The sequence below is a fragment of the Denticeps clupeoides genome, chromosome 7 (genome assembly GCF_900700375.1).
Source record: "Denticeps clupeoides chromosome 7, fDenClu1.1, whole genome shotgun sequence".
Classification (NCBI taxonomy): domain Eukaryota; kingdom Metazoa; phylum Chordata; class Actinopteri; order Clupeiformes; family Denticipitidae; genus Denticeps; species Denticeps clupeoides.
Genome location: NC_041713.1, coordinates 8,507,722 through 8,522,923, shown reverse-complemented (window position 1 = coordinate 8,522,923; position 15,202 = coordinate 8,507,722). Strand labels below are relative to the sequence as shown.

The window sequence follows — 15,202 nt, the reverse complement described above, 5'->3', positions numbered from 1 at the left end:
AACAGGTTATGAAGCCCAGTTACTTTTAACTACACTTAACTATATACTTCATAAAATACTGAACTGCCTACTTCATAAAATCTTTTATTGTATAACTGGGTCAGTGGTTTGAATTATCAGAGACTATCGCATGTTCGTGTTCAGTAGTAAAATGGCTTTGGCGCCCCCTGTTGGACCGCGGCAGGAAATGACGGCCTTCATAGAGACGCCGCCCTGCCTAGTTTTAAATGGGCAAGTAGGCAAGAGGCTTTCATTTGTTAATTAGTGCGGCGATTAATATGTTTCAGATGCCGACATGTTGTTTAATCTTGAATTATAAGGGTCAAATTATTGGCCTGCATAATTAATACATCTCTTCACTCTTAATAAATGTGTAGCAATGCTAAAGTTATACATTTTATGACTTTGGGAATAACCATGAATTAACCTGACTATGTCAGATCTATATGAAGAAATGCATTAGTGTTATTTTCCATACAATTAATTCTCATGTTGCAGTGCAGTGTGAAATAATGTGTGAAATTAATTGTCACACCCAAATTTGTTAAAGACACGTCTTTTGTGTGAACAAACATTTATTAAAATATTCCATTAACTCATCACCAAAAACAACATTTGAAATAAAGAACTACAGAGACAACCTATTCACCTTGAATGATCTCCAGAGAAACCTTACCAAAACTACAATGAGAAATGCAACGGTAATGCCCAGGCAGGAAAACAGCATGAGGCGAAGGGCATATAGCGTCTCCGGGTCTGAGAACCGATGCTGATGCACCAAGCCCAAGTGAACTCCCAGCCTGATCTCTGCTACTATCTTCCCCTGGATCCAGCAGTAGTAGGATCCTTTGTCCTCGGGTTTTGCCGGCCGGAAGTTCAGATAATGTCCTGAGTCAATAAACATGCGGGAACTCTGGTTAAGTCCCTCCACATTTTGAGTGCGGTACAGTGGCGTTGAACCAAAGTCCCAGGCCACAGCATGCTGAGGCTTGGCACCAGGGCAGGTCAGGATGAGGTTAGAGTCTGCTTGGTGGTTATAGTAGAACACAGGAGCACCCGGAGACGCCTTCTTCCTGTCACTGAGGAACTTAAACAAAGCCTGCTGCTTTGTAGAAGTGACTGGTTTTAAGGGGCAGGGCACATGACACCTTTGCACGGAGAGTTCAGCCCCAAAGCCACCCTTTTTTAAGCCAAACTGAGCAGGCACAGCTGGGGACCCACAAGAAGCCACTCTGTGTTCCATGCTCTGCTGATAGCGGACCAACAGGTAGTCACTTTTAACGTAGCACAGTCCCACACGTACTTGCTCACCTGGAACGCCACAGCGGTCACACACTGACCACGGCCAGAAGCTGGTGAACATCTGAAAACGTGCACCAATCATCTCTGAAGGATTTGGGCCATGTGGAAACGTGACCCTTCGCACCTGCTGGATGTCGACATAGTAGCCATAGAAAAATTCTCCGGAGGTTGTGCCGCAGAGGTAGTGGCCAGAGTCAGCCAGCTGTGCCCTGAAGACGAGGAGGCTAAAGAGGCGAATGGAGAAGCGGTTGCGGAGCTTGGTGTCCCGGCCAATCTGAGTGGAGTCTACTATGGCTGTGCCCCTGAAGTCTGTAAGAACCCTGACATCCTTGGAACCAAGCTTCTTCTGGTAGTACCACACCACCGAGTGCACCTCCTTAGGTTTACAGTGACAAGGCAGTTCAATAGTCATGTCAGACAAGTAGACGGCATTGTCAAAAACAAGAAAAGCAGGACAGGCCCTGCTGGCAAATATGTCTTCCTTGTCTTCGGGGGCTTCATAACAATTCAGTGTTGAGAAAGAGACCACAAAGACCAAAAGAGTAAAAACATTTGTACACATTATAACAATCTTAGGTATATTTTCTTACTATAGTAGTAGTATGTTAGTACTAGTACTAGTATGCTAGTACTAGTACTTATAATTCTTAAACAAATGTGCCTCTGTGCTCAGTAAAGTGGGAAAAGAGAAGGTTATTATGAATAGCTTTACATAGCTGGTTGATGATGATGATGACCTTGAAAATGGCTTTTGCATTTCTGTTTTGCTTATTCCTATTATGAACAATCAGCCTGGACCCCATACACATTCATTAAATAATCCAGCTCATCAGCAGAGCTGTCTTCTCCTACTGTTTCATCAACCAAGTTGTCTCCTTTATTAACTCCGGAATTTCGTGAATCCTGGAGCTTTTGGAAAAGCTCCTTACATGCAGCCTCCTCAGTTTGGCTCAGGAGGGATAAGTTCAGGCTGAAACGTGAGGTCCTCGAAAGACCTTGCAACACCCCTGCAACTGTTTTGTAATCTTCAAACTGGAAGGCCTGATTGAGGATCAACATAAAGTCCCCAAGCAAACCAAAGCCAATCTCTGTGCTGAATATAGTGCACAAGACGTCCCCACCCAGAGATAGCAGGATGTTGAACTTCTCTGTCACACTCGCCTCCAACCTGCGCCAGTCCCGAATGAACTCGGATGCGGTCTTTGGGTGGAAGTCTGTAATCCGGGCCTGAAAATCATCCAACCAGAAAGGAATAGTTAGTGATCAAGTACAAATGTAGTAATTGTAAGTGTTTTCTTCAACAAATGGCAACAGACCTCGAGTGATTCACAGGTTTTCCATTCTTGTTCCTCGGAAGAGCATGCCAAGGAGTTCCAGGTCTGTTTGCGAGTAGCGTCAGCCTTGTCTTTTTTGTCCAAGGGTTTCAGATGGGATGCTAATACAATATCCCTAATTACAGAAAAAATAAAAGCTCTGTTTTTTGTCATATGATATTATTATTAATATTAATGATGATTGTAGCAATAATAGAAATAGTAGTGATAATATTACCATGACGTCACATGACATGTAATATTTGAACATGACTCACCGAAACTCCTCATAGCTGCCTACTCTCTGATCCAGTGCACGGAACTTGGCGTTATTTTCGCGCTGGTACTTCTGGTCTGCTTCAATCGCGGAGTCCAACTCCCTCTGCAGCGCAGAGAATTTGATGGTGAACTCTGAGGCATCCATCCCGCAATTATTCTTATATAATTCTTTAGGTGAAGAAGTTTTTAATATAAATATGTATATTTAAATATAAATGCCTAGTGATAATGCGAAATATTATTTTCGAGCCGACCTCTCCGTTGAGTTGGTGTTTTGGGCACCATAGTAACGCATGGCGGAAGTTCTTCCCGTTTCAGGAACAGTGAGCGCTATGCTGTGGGCGGGACCATTTGACCGTTCAGCCAATCAGCGCTCCTCCTACCAGAACCGCCCACTGGCCTCTGAAGGACTTCAAACGCGGAGCATTTCATATAAACGGTATTTTATAAATGGAAAGAAAAATCTATTTCTGTTGGGGAACATGGAAAACCGTAGAAAACTACTGAATTTACTACAATGTGCTGCGTCATCAGGAATGCAGGATTTAGCAGTAAACGGAGGGGCGCAATAGCTACGTAATAATAAGAAGATCATAATTCTCGCGTGTATATATATATATTTTAATTTATTTTTATAAGTTTATCTATATCTATATTTAATCAGTGTCTTGAGAGTGTACTGTAATATAAAATGATGTTGTGTATATACATTAATACAGTTATACTTTATTTAAAATTGCCACGACTTTATTTTTAAACCTTTGTTCAGATGAGTGACAACCTCACACCATGTAATAGAAAAAGAACAAAAAAATTAGTCTTAAAAGAGGAACTGGGTGGACACAGGGGAGAAACAAAGTTGAAGAGACCATCTGAACATATGGTTCAACATTAAATGTAATGACTGATGGTCCATGTCACAGATTAGAAATGAAAATAATGACTCTTGTCCTTTTGTCCATTTTACACTCATACAACAGAGTAAATGTTGAGCGAAAGAGACAACCTCAGAGACTAAATGTCCGAGTTAAAGGAAGATTTCCTATCAGACAAAACCATCTGGACTCAAGGAGTTTAAAGGTACTAACTAAAATATATATACTTTTACTGGAGGGTCCTGTAAAAGTTCCCATTACAATGTACATATATTATCCTCCTGTGACAGGACATAAGATTTAGAATTACACTATATTAATTAATTAAATATTTTACAGAATGTGTCCAACAGAAATATAAGATGGAGTCTAGTCTGATCAGGGCAGTAAAAACTGTACATTGAAGATAAGGTCAGAAAGACAGCTCAGGATATGCAAATTAATATGCAAATACAAGTATGTGTATGTCTGTACCCATTTGTCTATAGACTTACAAGTAAGTAAATTGTAGGTTTAAACATTGTAACTGTAGTGAAGTGAAACACTGCATCACAGCACATGGTGACACAACGAAATGTGTCCTCTGCTTTTAACCATCACACTTGTTGAGGATCCAGCATAGTCGCTTCCCCACCTACCCTCCCCTCAGTAGGAGCCCCCAACCCAAACTGCACCCCCCAAAAAAATTCTTTGGGGGAGCACCCCCCCGGCTGGACTTAGGGGTACCTTGGGGCTTGTCCACCTCGCCTTGGACCAGTGTAGTCAGGTTACGAACTCCCTCCCTGGTGTTCGGCTCCGCTGCTGGGTCGCCATCTGGTGGACAAAAAGAGGGGAAGTGGGGGGCGACATACGGACACAATTGCTACGCACACACACACACATAGAGACAAACAGAAGAAAGGGTCGTCTGGCTCCCTCTCTGGGCTCTGCGGGACCTCCTCAGGGGGGAACCGCCAGGATCTCTGGAGGCGCGACCTTCTCGCCGCCCGCCAGTGCTGGGTCTTCTTGCCCCGGATCCTGACTGGCGCTGGATGTGGTGGAGGGGCAACTCCGCCCTCAGTCTCGGCAGGAAGTCCCGAAAACTGCTTCTGTCTGTCTCTCCCTGCTGCCCAGCCCCATGCTGATCCAGTCAGACACGCGAGGACGGTGGTGATCTAATCCGTGTCTGCTGCCCCACTGAAGGGTCCCGGGACCATTGGGCTGTCCCACACGGAGCTGGGCGCGTCGCTGGAGATGGTGGTGGGTGTGTGGTGTGGAGGGGGGTGGATGTCTTGTTCAGCAGGCGGGGGAGCTGGTGCTGCACTGCCATTCTGCTGGGGAACGTCCGGGCAGAGGGAAGGCGGGTCGGCCACCGGATCCCGGCACCGACCGCCCAACCGGCGTCTTCCTCGTCTTCCTCACACCCCTGGAAGTGACGTGGGTCCCCATGGACCTCGCGACAATCGTGGACGGGCGGGATGGGCGGAGCCCAACTCTCCCGTGCTCTCGTCTCCCGTGCTCTCGTCGTCATCGTCCGTGCCGTCCCAGTCCACGGGGAGCCTTGCCAGCAGAGTGCAGAGTTCCTGGCTCGACATGGCGAAGATCAAGAGGGTCGCATCCTCTGTGCTTGCTGCCCACATCACTTCCTCGCTGCTCCCAACACCATCTTCTTCGCTCCGCCCATTCACCCGCTGACGTTGCTTCTTCCAGGGGGTGACGTCATCACGCGGTGCTGCGCGACATGGCTCGCCGGGAAGAACCCGCTCCAACAATGGCGAGGTGGGCGAAAAGGGAAATAACTTAAGGGGAATAATTTAAACTAACTCGCAGGCATGTGCCGATTGCTAGAACTCAAAATACAAACACATACACGGTTGCAAAGTCAAGTTCACGAAATTGTCACCGCTTCCGAAGGGGTGGAAATCTCCGGCTTTTATGCGCCGTCAGGATTGGTCACAGGTGATGAGCCCAGCTGCAGTCAATCCTGACAATGTGTGTGCCGGAGTGATATGGTTACACTAGATTTATAAGTATATTTCTTTCTGCTTTGTGTCTTTTATTTTCTTATTTTCTAAAGAATTTTATTTTGGTTACCTGTATTCTGGTGTGGGTGAGGGTAATTATAATGAAAATCCGGTGCTCAGTGCTGGACTGTGGCTGCCCCCTGTTTACAGTTCACAGGTAAGCCGCCAAGGACCTCACTGCAGAACGGGAGAATGGTGTCCTCGTCGTCCTCCTCTGGCTCATCTCGGAGGAGGACGGCGATCAACTCCTCCAAGACGAGCCAGAGGAGGACGACGTCGCTGCAGAGCACCGCCCGACTCCCCCCCCCAGCGGTAAGAAGCACCGGCAGACCTAGGGATTAATTTCCCTCACAACAGGGCGTCGCCAGCACCACGTGATGTCTACCTCTTGTGCTTTATTCAGGGGTGTTTCTGCACATGATATTTGTGCTGCTGCTATCTGGGCTACGCCGCACACATTTATTAGTTTTTACTGACTTGACGTCACAGCGCCTCCGCTCGCGCATGCTGCACTCAGTGTCAGTGCTGCTGATTAGTGTCTTTTCGGAAGGAGGGTGCGTCCAGAAGGAGGTGCTTCGGAAAGCATGCAGTACGAGAGTTGGCCATATCTTTCCCATAGTGAGATACCGAGCGAATATTTGAAAGAGAACGTTAGGTTACTTAACGTAACCCTGGTTCTCTGATACCATGAGTGAGGTATCTCACCACTTCCCCCTCCTTGCATTTTGCCCAGGGAAGAGCATGCTAGAGAACGCCATTTCGGTAGGCATTCCACAAGATTAGGCCTCTTCTTTCACAACAGGCTACGCAGCTCCTCGTCCAGGCAATGGTCATCTCGAAACTCGACTGTTGTAACTCTCTCCTGGCTGGAGCCCTTTGCAGTCACCATAAAACCACTCCAGATGATCCAAAATGTGGCAGCCTGTCTCATCTTCAATCAGCCAAAATACAATCTTCTCACCTCTCTCGACTGGCTCCCAGTAGCAGCTCACATTGAGTTCAAATCCTTGATGCTCACCTACAGGGCTGTAAAGGGAACTGCACCCTCCTATATCAATACACTAATAGCTAGCTACACTCCTGCACGCCCTCTCAAATCGACAAATTAAATGAGACTGAAAATTCCCTCTTCACAGGGTCTCCAATTCCAATCAACTCTGTTCTCCTTTGTTGTCCCTGGCTGGTGGAACAACTTGCCCTGCTCCATTCGACTAGCTGAGACTACCACCACATTTAAGAAGCAGTTGAAAATCAGGGCTCTTAGTTTTGTTAACTCAAAATCTATAGAAATCGAACGAGAATTGCTGTTGTCTTCCTCCTGTAAGTCACTTTGGATAAAAGCGTCTGCAAAATAAAGTAAAGTAAAGTAGGCTGCAGCACCTGATATAGGGGAGGTGGGGCTCCAAGTGTGCAGCTGCCATTGGTCCATCTGCAACGGACGTGGTGTCATTGGGGCTTCCGCGATCGGTCACGCTGAGGGGGTTCCCATAGTGATATACCTCACTCATGTTATCACAGAACCGGGGTTACATTAAGTAACCTAACGTCTTAGGTAAAGGGACAGAGAACGGTTCAGAAGACCTTTCATGGAAGGAAGAACAAAGAGCAAGTGTACGTGGCCTGAAGGGTTACCGGGCCCAGCACAAACCGGTTACATGGGCTCATCCAACTGTGGACCCACCACCCACTGGAGGAACATGAAGAGTCCGGTGCAATGTGGATCGGGTGGCAGACCGAGGAGCTTTGGCAGTCTGATCCCTGGACAAGGCTATTGGAACATGGAACGTTGCATCTCTGGCGGGGAAGGAACTGGAGCTTGTGGAAGAGGTTGAGCGGTACCAGCTAGATATAGTCGGTCTCGTCTCGACACATAGCATGGGCTCTGGAAGTCCTTCAGAGAGGTTGGACACTCTCCTTTGCTGGAGTTGCTCCGGGTGAGAGGCGGAGGGCTGGGGTTGGCTTTTTGTTAGCCCAAGACTCTCAGCCTGTTTGCTGGGGTTTACCCTGGGGGACGAGAGGGTAGCTTCCCTGCACCTTCCTGTCGGGGAATCGGTCCTGACTGTTGTTTGAGCTTATGCGCCAAATAATGGGGATGGGGAGCTGCTGACTGGGGCTATAGACAGGCGGTGGAAGGAATACTTTGAGGAGCTCAATCCCACCAACGTGCATTCCAAGGAGGAACCAGAGATGGGATGCCTGGGTATGGACTGTCCATTCTCAGGGGCAGAAGTTGCTGAGGTAGTCAAAAAGTTACACAGCGACGGAGCCCCGGGGGTGGATGAGATCCGTCCTGGGTATCTCATGGCTATGAATGTTGTAGGGCTGTCGTGGTTGACACATCTCTGCAAAATTGCGTGGACATCGGGGGCAGTTCTGGTGGAGTGGCAGACTGGGGTGGTGGTCCCTGGTACTGGAGAGGAGGGTCCGATCGATAGTTGAATCTCAGATTGAGGAGGAGCAATGTGGTTTTCATACTGGTCTTGGAACTGTGGACTAGCTCTTTACCCTTGCTGGGGTGATGGAGGGGGCATGGGAGTTTGCCCAACCAATCCACATGTGTTTTGTGGATTGGACTCCACCGGTTCTGTTCATAACCTATATGGACAGAATTTCTAGGTGCAGCTGTGGTGTGGAGGGTGTCGAGTTTGGTGGCAGGAGAATCTCGTCTCTGCTTTTTGCAGATTATGTGGTCCTCCTAGCTTCATCAGGCTCTGACCTTCAGCTCTTGCTGGGTAGGTTTGCAGCCAAGTGTGAAGCAGCAGGGATGAGGATCAGCACCTCCAAATCTGAGACCATGGTTCTCGACCGGAAAAGGGTGGTTAGCCAACTTCGGGTCGGGAGAAAGGTTCTGCCTCAAGTGTAGGAGTTTAAGTTTCTCTGGGTCTTGTTCACGAGTGAGGGAAGAAGAAGGGAGCAGGAGATTGACAGGTGGATTGGGGCAGCGTCTGCAGTGGTGGAGAGGGAGCTGAGCCAGAAAGCAAGGGTCTCAATTTACCGGTCAACCTACGTCCCAATCCCCACCTATGGTCATGAGACATGCAAAACTCCGACCTGGATTGCGGAGCCTGGACATCCCACCAGAGTCAGGCCATGACATTGTTTTTTAGTTATCCATGGAATGTTTTTAATTTAATGGGTTGCTCAGTGACATTCCCTCACTTCTTCTCTTGAAACTCTAATCTAATAAATGAAACATAGAGAGTCCCAGTGGCTCAGGTTCTGGGTGTTAATCTGCATAAAAAACGCAGCTTTGATAACACGTAATTGTTATTCATCCCAAAACGGTAGGTGGCGCTGTGGCGTGCCGTACACCGAGTTTGGCCCGTGGAAGGCCCACCATAGATAGAGGGCCGCTCGGTCCCTGCGTTCGTGTAGAACAAAGGCTTTCTTGGTGAGTAAATCTATTTTCACATTTATTGTCTAATGCAAAGTTTAGTTTGCGCTCAATTTAACTTTCATAGTACTTTGAAGAGACAAATTGGCTTTGTTTGGTCTGAACATTGTCACCTCTGTGGCGTTAATACGTTTTGTGGTTTGGCGTGTGGAGGTAGCTAGGCTAAATCTGTTAGCCGACTCGCTGAGTTGTTTTTACAACATCGCCGGCGAGTGCTGCTTTACCGGCGTTATGCGATAGTTCTTACGATAATGCTTTTTTTTTTTCGTTCGTTGCGCGATACAATAAAATGCTTACAAAGAATTCGTAAATAATAGCGTTTATTTTTTCCGGTATTAAGCTATTGTTAGCTTGCGTTTGCTATTGAGGCATTGCGTTAGTTGTAGTTAGGTTTATCGTATGTTTTTTTTTTCTTTTTTGCATTGTTTATTTTCAATGCACAAGCTGGTCACTCCGGATATTACGGTAGCATATTGTGAACAAATTTTTTTATTTTAGGATTGCCTGACCCCCTTCATTTCCTCTACCAAGATGTCAAGTAAGTACAAAATAACTTAGGTCGAAACTCACTATTGTGTTTTCCCTCTCTGTGTTGCTTAGACTGCTAAATTCCATTTACTTGTCTCACTACAGAGCGACCCTCCTATGCCCCTCCCCCCGCCCCAGCCCCTGCCACAGTAAGTATTCCAGAACATTCCCTTCATCCATTAAGTCGTTCTCCCACCTTACATCACCAAAGCAGCTCAATCCAACTGAGGATTGGGGGATATTGGCCTGTGTAGACAGGCTTTTTCTTTTCTTTTTTTTTTCTTTTTTTTTTGGGCATAAATGTCTGCAGATACACCCTTCAGTATTTTTTTATTTTTTTTGGGAAGTCACAGCCAATTCCTTAATTTCTGCTTTTTTAATAAGATCCACTTACAACGGTTCCACCTGCCCTCTCCATTTTCATTTTTATGTGGTTTCATAATGAAAGGGTGTCTTATGGCAATTTATGCTGCTGTTTGGGAAAGACTTTGCTGCTTTGCATGACATTATGCAAATCATAAGTAGAGACAAAGCAAGATTCTCCTTTCATTTATTTTTTATTTTTGTCCTTTTCCTCCTTGTTTGTGTCATTTCTCATTCGTGTTTTGTCTCATTTGTCTCCATTAGCAAATGCCCACCACCCCTGGCTTTGTGGGATACAACCCATACAGCCATCTGGCCTACAACAACTACAGGTTGGGAGGGAACCCCGGCGGAAACAACAGGGTAATGGTAGGACCGGTGCCAATCTGGGCTAGAATCGAAGGATAAATTTACCCACATTGGAGACTAAATTTAGGCTATTAAGTGTCTGTTAAGGGAACAGTGCTGAGTTTATAGTCAAGCAGTTTACGTAGCCTTCATAAGTGTCAGAGTAGCTTTCCTGTATTTAGAAAATTTTAGAATTTAGTTTTTTTTTGTTTTGTTTTTTTTCTCAGCCATGAATAGAAATATAGTTCTCAGCTGAGTTTCACTTCCCCATGTGCTTCTGTCAAACATTCGTGTTCACTTGGTGAGCTAATTACAAAGGTGTTGTGTGGATTTATGCATCTTCAGTCCAGAGCTGATTGTTTCTCAGAAGTGCTCCTCTTGACCCTTCCTGTTTGCTCACCTCATTCCTTCATTGTGCACAAAATCTGTTGCCAGTCTTGGCACAGTTTCCCACCATGCCAGCCCATGTGCATTTTATTACATTCATGGCTACTGTTGCTTCCAAAAATTGTCATCAGTTTTGCTTTTGAAGGTTAGCATGGACATTCATTTGAGGGAATGTGCACAAAATGTTGCTTTTCTGCCCATTCAGATCATGCCAATTTCATTTTTCAATTCTACTGTTCCCCTGACTGACTTCATTGTGTGCAATTTGTTGTCCAGGATCCTGACTTTAATACTCCCCACCCCATCTATCCTGTTTTCAGAATTCCTCAGGGATCACTGTTCCCAAGCCACCCAAACCGCCAGACAAGCCTCTGATGCCATATATGCGGTACAGCCGGAAGGTAAGCAGGAAGGTAAGACACCCATGGTGTCTGCTTTTACTGCTTGTAATGAGAGACTCAGAACGGAGTCCTTCCTTGTAGAGTCCGAAAGTTGGAGGGGGTGACCAGAGTTGCCTCCCCATGTGTGAGGCCCCTCCAGCGCAGATTTTTGGTAAAAGCTACTTTTGACCCCTCTGGATGGGTAGGAGGTGAATTCTTAATGTGGATACTCTTCTTAAATAACCTTTCTCTATAGATCACTGATGTTTTTCCCGTCTGCTTTCTTCCAAACCTGGAAATATCGTTTTAGACTCACCCGGTTATATCCTAGTGCACTCATCAGTTGTTTTCAAGGGTGTTTTTTTTTTTTTTTTTTTTTTTAATATTAATTGGTCCCTCCCTTTGCCTTTCCCATCATATGCTAATGAACCTCTGCTTTGTTTAGGTTTGGGACCAAGTGAAAGCTTCTAACCCTGATCTGAAGTTGTGGGAGATTGGAAAAATTATTGGAGGCATGTGGAGAGACCTCACAGATGAGGAGAAGCAGGACTACTTGAATGAGTATGAAGCTGAAAAAGTAAGTGCATACATTTTGAAAAGCATGTAAACTGTTAAATTTGTTTAATGCAATCATGCCAGATTTGATGTTTTGTGTGTGTGTGTATATATATATATATTTTCTTTCCAGATTGAATACAATGACTCACTGAAGGCCTACCACAACTCCCCAGCCTATCTGGCCTATGTCAATGCCAAGAACCGGGCTGAGGCAGCTATGGAAGAGGAAAGCCGGCAGCGCCAGTCTCGCCTCGACAAGGGCGAGCCATACATGAGCATCCAGCCTGCTGAGGACCCAGATGGTGAGTCAGTGCCTGTCTGTAGGATTCTCTTTAATGCTTATTGGGTTTAAATAGGGATTAATAAAAATTCTTTATTAGAGATTTCTATTATAATTTCAATAGAAGTCAATACTTTGATAGAAATGGCAATATGAACATTAATGCTGAATATTTTAATTAGTGCAGCAAATTGAAACAGAACTTTTCATAATATGAAATATTATAGGCATAATTTTTCCTCCCCCTTTGTATGTAGACTATGATGATGGGTTCTCAATTAAGCACACCGCTGCCGCTCGTTTCCAAAGGAACCACCGCCTCATCAGTGATATCTTAAGTGAAATTGTGGTACCTGATGTGCGCTCTGTTGTGACCACTGCTCGCATGCAGGTTCTGAAACGTCAGGTCCAGTCACTTATGGTGCATCAGGTAATTCATATTCACACAGATGCAATATAATGCTCTATCAGCTTTGACATGTTTTGTCGAAAAACATTTGTTTTTGAGTTATTCGATCTGTATTTGTGCAGCACAATTAACACAATTAGAGCATGTTTTTTTTGTTCCATTTCAAACATTTATAGTTTGAATAGTATATAGTCTTTCAGTCATTCTAGAATCTCTACGTACCTGACCAGGTTAATGTGTGCTAGATGACTTTATGAATTCACTCTGCTCCTTCCTCAGAGGAAGCTTGAAGCTGAGCTGTTACAGATTGAGGACAGACACCAGGATAAGAAGCGAAGGTTTCTGGAGACCACAGACTCCTTCAATACCGAACTCAAGCGGGTATGTGCTTGTACTCACTTTATTCGATGCCTGAAGTCCATTTAGGGGTTGACATGTTCTTGTGCTTGCATGCAGCTGTGCGGTCTAAAGGTGGAGGTGGATATGGAGAAGCTGGCAGCTGAAATGGCTGCAGCAGAGGAAGCAGCACGTCGGCGGGCAGAGGAGAGAGAGAAGGAGGCAGCAGAGCAGGCAGAGAAAGCTGCACAGGATGAGCTGCAGGCAACAAGTGCCCAGCCCAGTGCTGAGCAGAGCTCTGATGGCAAAGAGAACCAGGACAAGCCCACTCCAATGGATACAGGTCATTAGTTTAGTGTTATATTGAGTGTAATAATTGTTCCCCCATCATGAAAATCTCACACAGTTAGATGGTTTAATATTCGTACGAGTTCCCATATCCAGTCTATGGTCCTGCAGTGACTAGAAATAAAGAGTGCTTTGACCATTCTGCTTAACAGTTCAGAGAGCAGCAGCTCAGGCGGTCGAATCTGGAATAAGTCGCTCTGGATAAGGGCGTCTGATAAATGCTGTAAATGAATTTGTCCCCTTATGAGGACATAAGGTTACCTCCAGTTTGCTTTGTCTGCCCAGAGAATTTCCCACCACTCCCCTAAAAACGTAACTGGTTTAAAACGTGTGAAGCATTGCAGCTGCTTGGTGATTGGGTGCACAAATGTTTTTTTTTTTTTTTTTTGTTTGTTTTTTTTTTTTTTTTAGTTCAGTCACACAGGACTGAAGAACCAGTTCTAGAGAAACACACTACTTCCTGTTTGCACCAAGCTTTGTTGTTGGTGTTGATTAATTAATTTCTGCGAATGCCTGCTTACCTCCTCATTAGCATTTAAAGCTACAGATATATAAATGTGCGTCCTCTGGAAATCTCCAAGTGGCTGTAAATATGCACCATGGCTGAATTTTTGTAAAGAGACTTTAGATATGGCATTAGGGGACCACTAAGTAAAAAAAACATTGTCAGGGGATCTTTTAAGTGGTGCAATGTATGAGGCTTGAAAGGCCACTTATCATAAAACAGGAAGAATGAACATCTCTATTTTCTTGGGGGGAAAAAATCATAGCAGTGCTATCTCAGCAGACTATGCACGACCAACTCTACACCTAAATTTACTGTATGCATGGGGTTCCTGGCATTTTCACTCATTTAGCAGACGGAAGAACAGTTCATTGGGTACTGAAAGCATTGACTTAGCTGTCAATTACAGTTTTGAAATAACTCATTGCACCTTTTTAATATAATTGTATTATGTAATGTCATTGTGTTTAATTCATAGTATTATAGCTCCCTGTACAGTAGACTTTATTCCATATCATCCTTGCCAGTGTAGCAATTACATCACCCACTGCAGGATAAAGTTGGAACAGATACGGTGGGCACTTACATAAATCCGAAGTTGTTTTGGTCTGCCATGCTTAAAAATAAATGTTTGCCCCTGCAGATGAGGCCCACACAGAGGCTGCAGAGGGCCAGGCGGAGGCGGATGGAGATGCATCTGCTACCCCTGAGAAACCAGCCCCCCCAGAACCATCAGAAGGGGCCAAAAATGAGGGAGCCAGTAACTGCACCACCCCATCTGACAGCAGTTCCAGGCCTCCTGGAGAATCCACGCCCCCTGAACCTTCTCTAGACGAGCGACCTGCTGCCCCTCTTCAATAACCCTTGCATCTCAGTTACCCCAAACTGTCAAATCTGTTCTCAGTGATCTAAAGGGCACATAACTTAGTCCCTGCTCTAAGTGTGTATGCACTCAGGCCCTGCTTTTGACACCAGCTCAGGGCTGATTTAGGGTCAGAGGACCATCAAATCCAGGTACAGAAAAGTGGTGTGGAAGCGTGTTGAATCCATTCTCTGTTTTTCCAGCCCTTCAGCATTGTCGAGTTGTCACGAATATACCGGTAAATGCTCAAATCCTGAAGGGACTTGCGCATTACTGAATTGGTCAGATATGCTGGAGACATCAAGCAAAGACATTAGTCTTATGCTGCCATGTACCACCTGTTTGTCTTTCCCTCCCTCCTCTTCTCTTTTTGTGTCCCCTTTTATTTTTTCTTCTCGTGTGAAGAGCTGGGACTATGAACTGTACTTTTTCACCTATTGTAACTTACTGCAACTTCAACGTCAAAGGTAAATACTGGTATTGTTGCATCTGTATTAAGAATAAAGTTTCACTTTTAGCTGCATTTTACCTCTTAGCAAGCCTCTGACCTATAATTTTTGTATTGTCGATCCTAATTCAGATAATAAAATGATTTCTATTATCAGTTTTAAATGTGTGGTATGGTCTGTCATAATTGTAATGGTGACTTAACAAATGTAAGTTTCAAAATGTGTTTGTGGTACGCTACACGCAAAATGATTTATGTCCGTCGCTATGAAGAATTATGGCGTT

The 15,202-nt window shown here is 45.1% G+C and overlaps 3 protein-coding genes across 8 annotated transcripts; 1 reads left to right on the top strand and 2 right to left on the bottom strand.

The window, feature by feature from the left end:
* Window positions 1-628: 628 nt before the first annotated feature.
* LOC114793789 (Ig-like V-type domain-containing protein FAM187A) lies at window positions 629-2,041 on the bottom strand. Its single transcript, XM_028985921.1, has 2 exons — window positions 1,952-2,041; window positions 629-1,875 (listed from the first exon to the last, which is right to left on the bottom strand). Exon 2 carries the CDS (start codon window positions 1,862-1,864, stop codon window positions 629-631), a length of 1,236 nt encoding a protein of 411 aa, XP_028841754.1. The 5' UTR covers window positions 1,865-1,875; window positions 1,952-2,041.
* On the bottom strand, window positions 1,865-3,186 carry dnaaf19 (dynein axonemal assembly factor 19). The gene is made up of 3 exons (XM_028987198.1): window positions 2,894-3,186; window positions 2,619-2,751; window positions 1,865-2,529 (listed from the first exon to the last, which is right to left on the bottom strand). Exons 1-3 carry the CDS (start codon window positions 3,037-3,039, stop codon window positions 2,080-2,082), a joined length of 729 nt encoding a protein of 242 aa, XP_028843031.1. The 5' UTR covers window positions 3,040-3,186; the 3' UTR covers window positions 1,865-2,079.
* A 5,892-nt stretch (window positions 3,187-9,078) lies between these two features.
* On the top strand, window positions 9,079-15,082 carry smarce1 (SWI/SNF related BAF chromatin remodeling complex subunit E1). Of its 6 annotated transcripts, none has more exons than XM_028987789.1 (11): window positions 9,079-9,163; window positions 9,665-9,704; window positions 9,800-9,843; window positions 10,322-10,420; window positions 11,113-11,193; window positions 11,618-11,749; window positions 11,861-12,032; window positions 12,268-12,440; window positions 12,699-12,800; window positions 12,876-13,098; window positions 14,252-15,082. In XM_028987789.1, exons 2-11 carry the CDS (start codon window positions 9,698-9,700, stop codon window positions 14,467-14,469), a joined length of 1,251 nt encoding a protein of 416 aa, XP_028843622.1. In that variant the 5' UTR covers window positions 9,079-9,163; window positions 9,665-9,697; the 3' UTR covers window positions 14,470-15,082. The 6 variants fall into 6 exon arrangements, with proteins under 6 accessions (XP_028843622.1, XP_028843619.1, XP_028843620.1 ...); XM_028987786.1 differs by having other exon boundaries at window positions 11,113-11,205; XM_028987787.1 differs by having other exon boundaries at window positions 10,322-10,426.
* The last annotated feature ends 120 nt before the right edge of the window (window positions 15,083-15,202 follow it).

Bases quoted from the DNA above. Each gene is read 5' to 3' on its own strand.
- LOC114793789 (XM_028985921.1), bottom strand. From the start codon at position 1,864: ATGTGTACAAATGTTTTTACTCTTTTGGTCTTTGTGGTCTCTTTCTCA.
- dnaaf19 (XM_028987198.1), bottom strand. From the start codon at position 3,039: ATGGATGCCTCAGAGTTCACCATCAAATTCTCTGCGCTGCAGAGGGAG. The intron at 2,752-2,893 runs GTGAGTCATGTT...TTCTGTAATTAG, and splicing joins GGCAGCTATGAGGAGTTTCG to GGATATTGTATTAGCATCCC. The intron at 2,530-2,618 runs GTCTGTTGCCAT...GATGATTTTCAG, and splicing joins AAACCTGTGAATCACTCGAG to GCCCGGATTACAGACTTCCA.
- smarce1 (XM_028987785.1), top strand. The intron at 12,033-12,267 runs GTGAGTCAGTGC...CTTTGTATGTAG, and splicing joins GCCTGCTGAGGACCCAGATG to ACTATGATGATGGGTTCTCA. The intron at 12,441-12,698 runs GTAATTCATATT...CTCCTTCCTCAG, and splicing joins AGTCACTTATGGTGCATCAG to AGGAAGCTTGAAGCTGAGCT.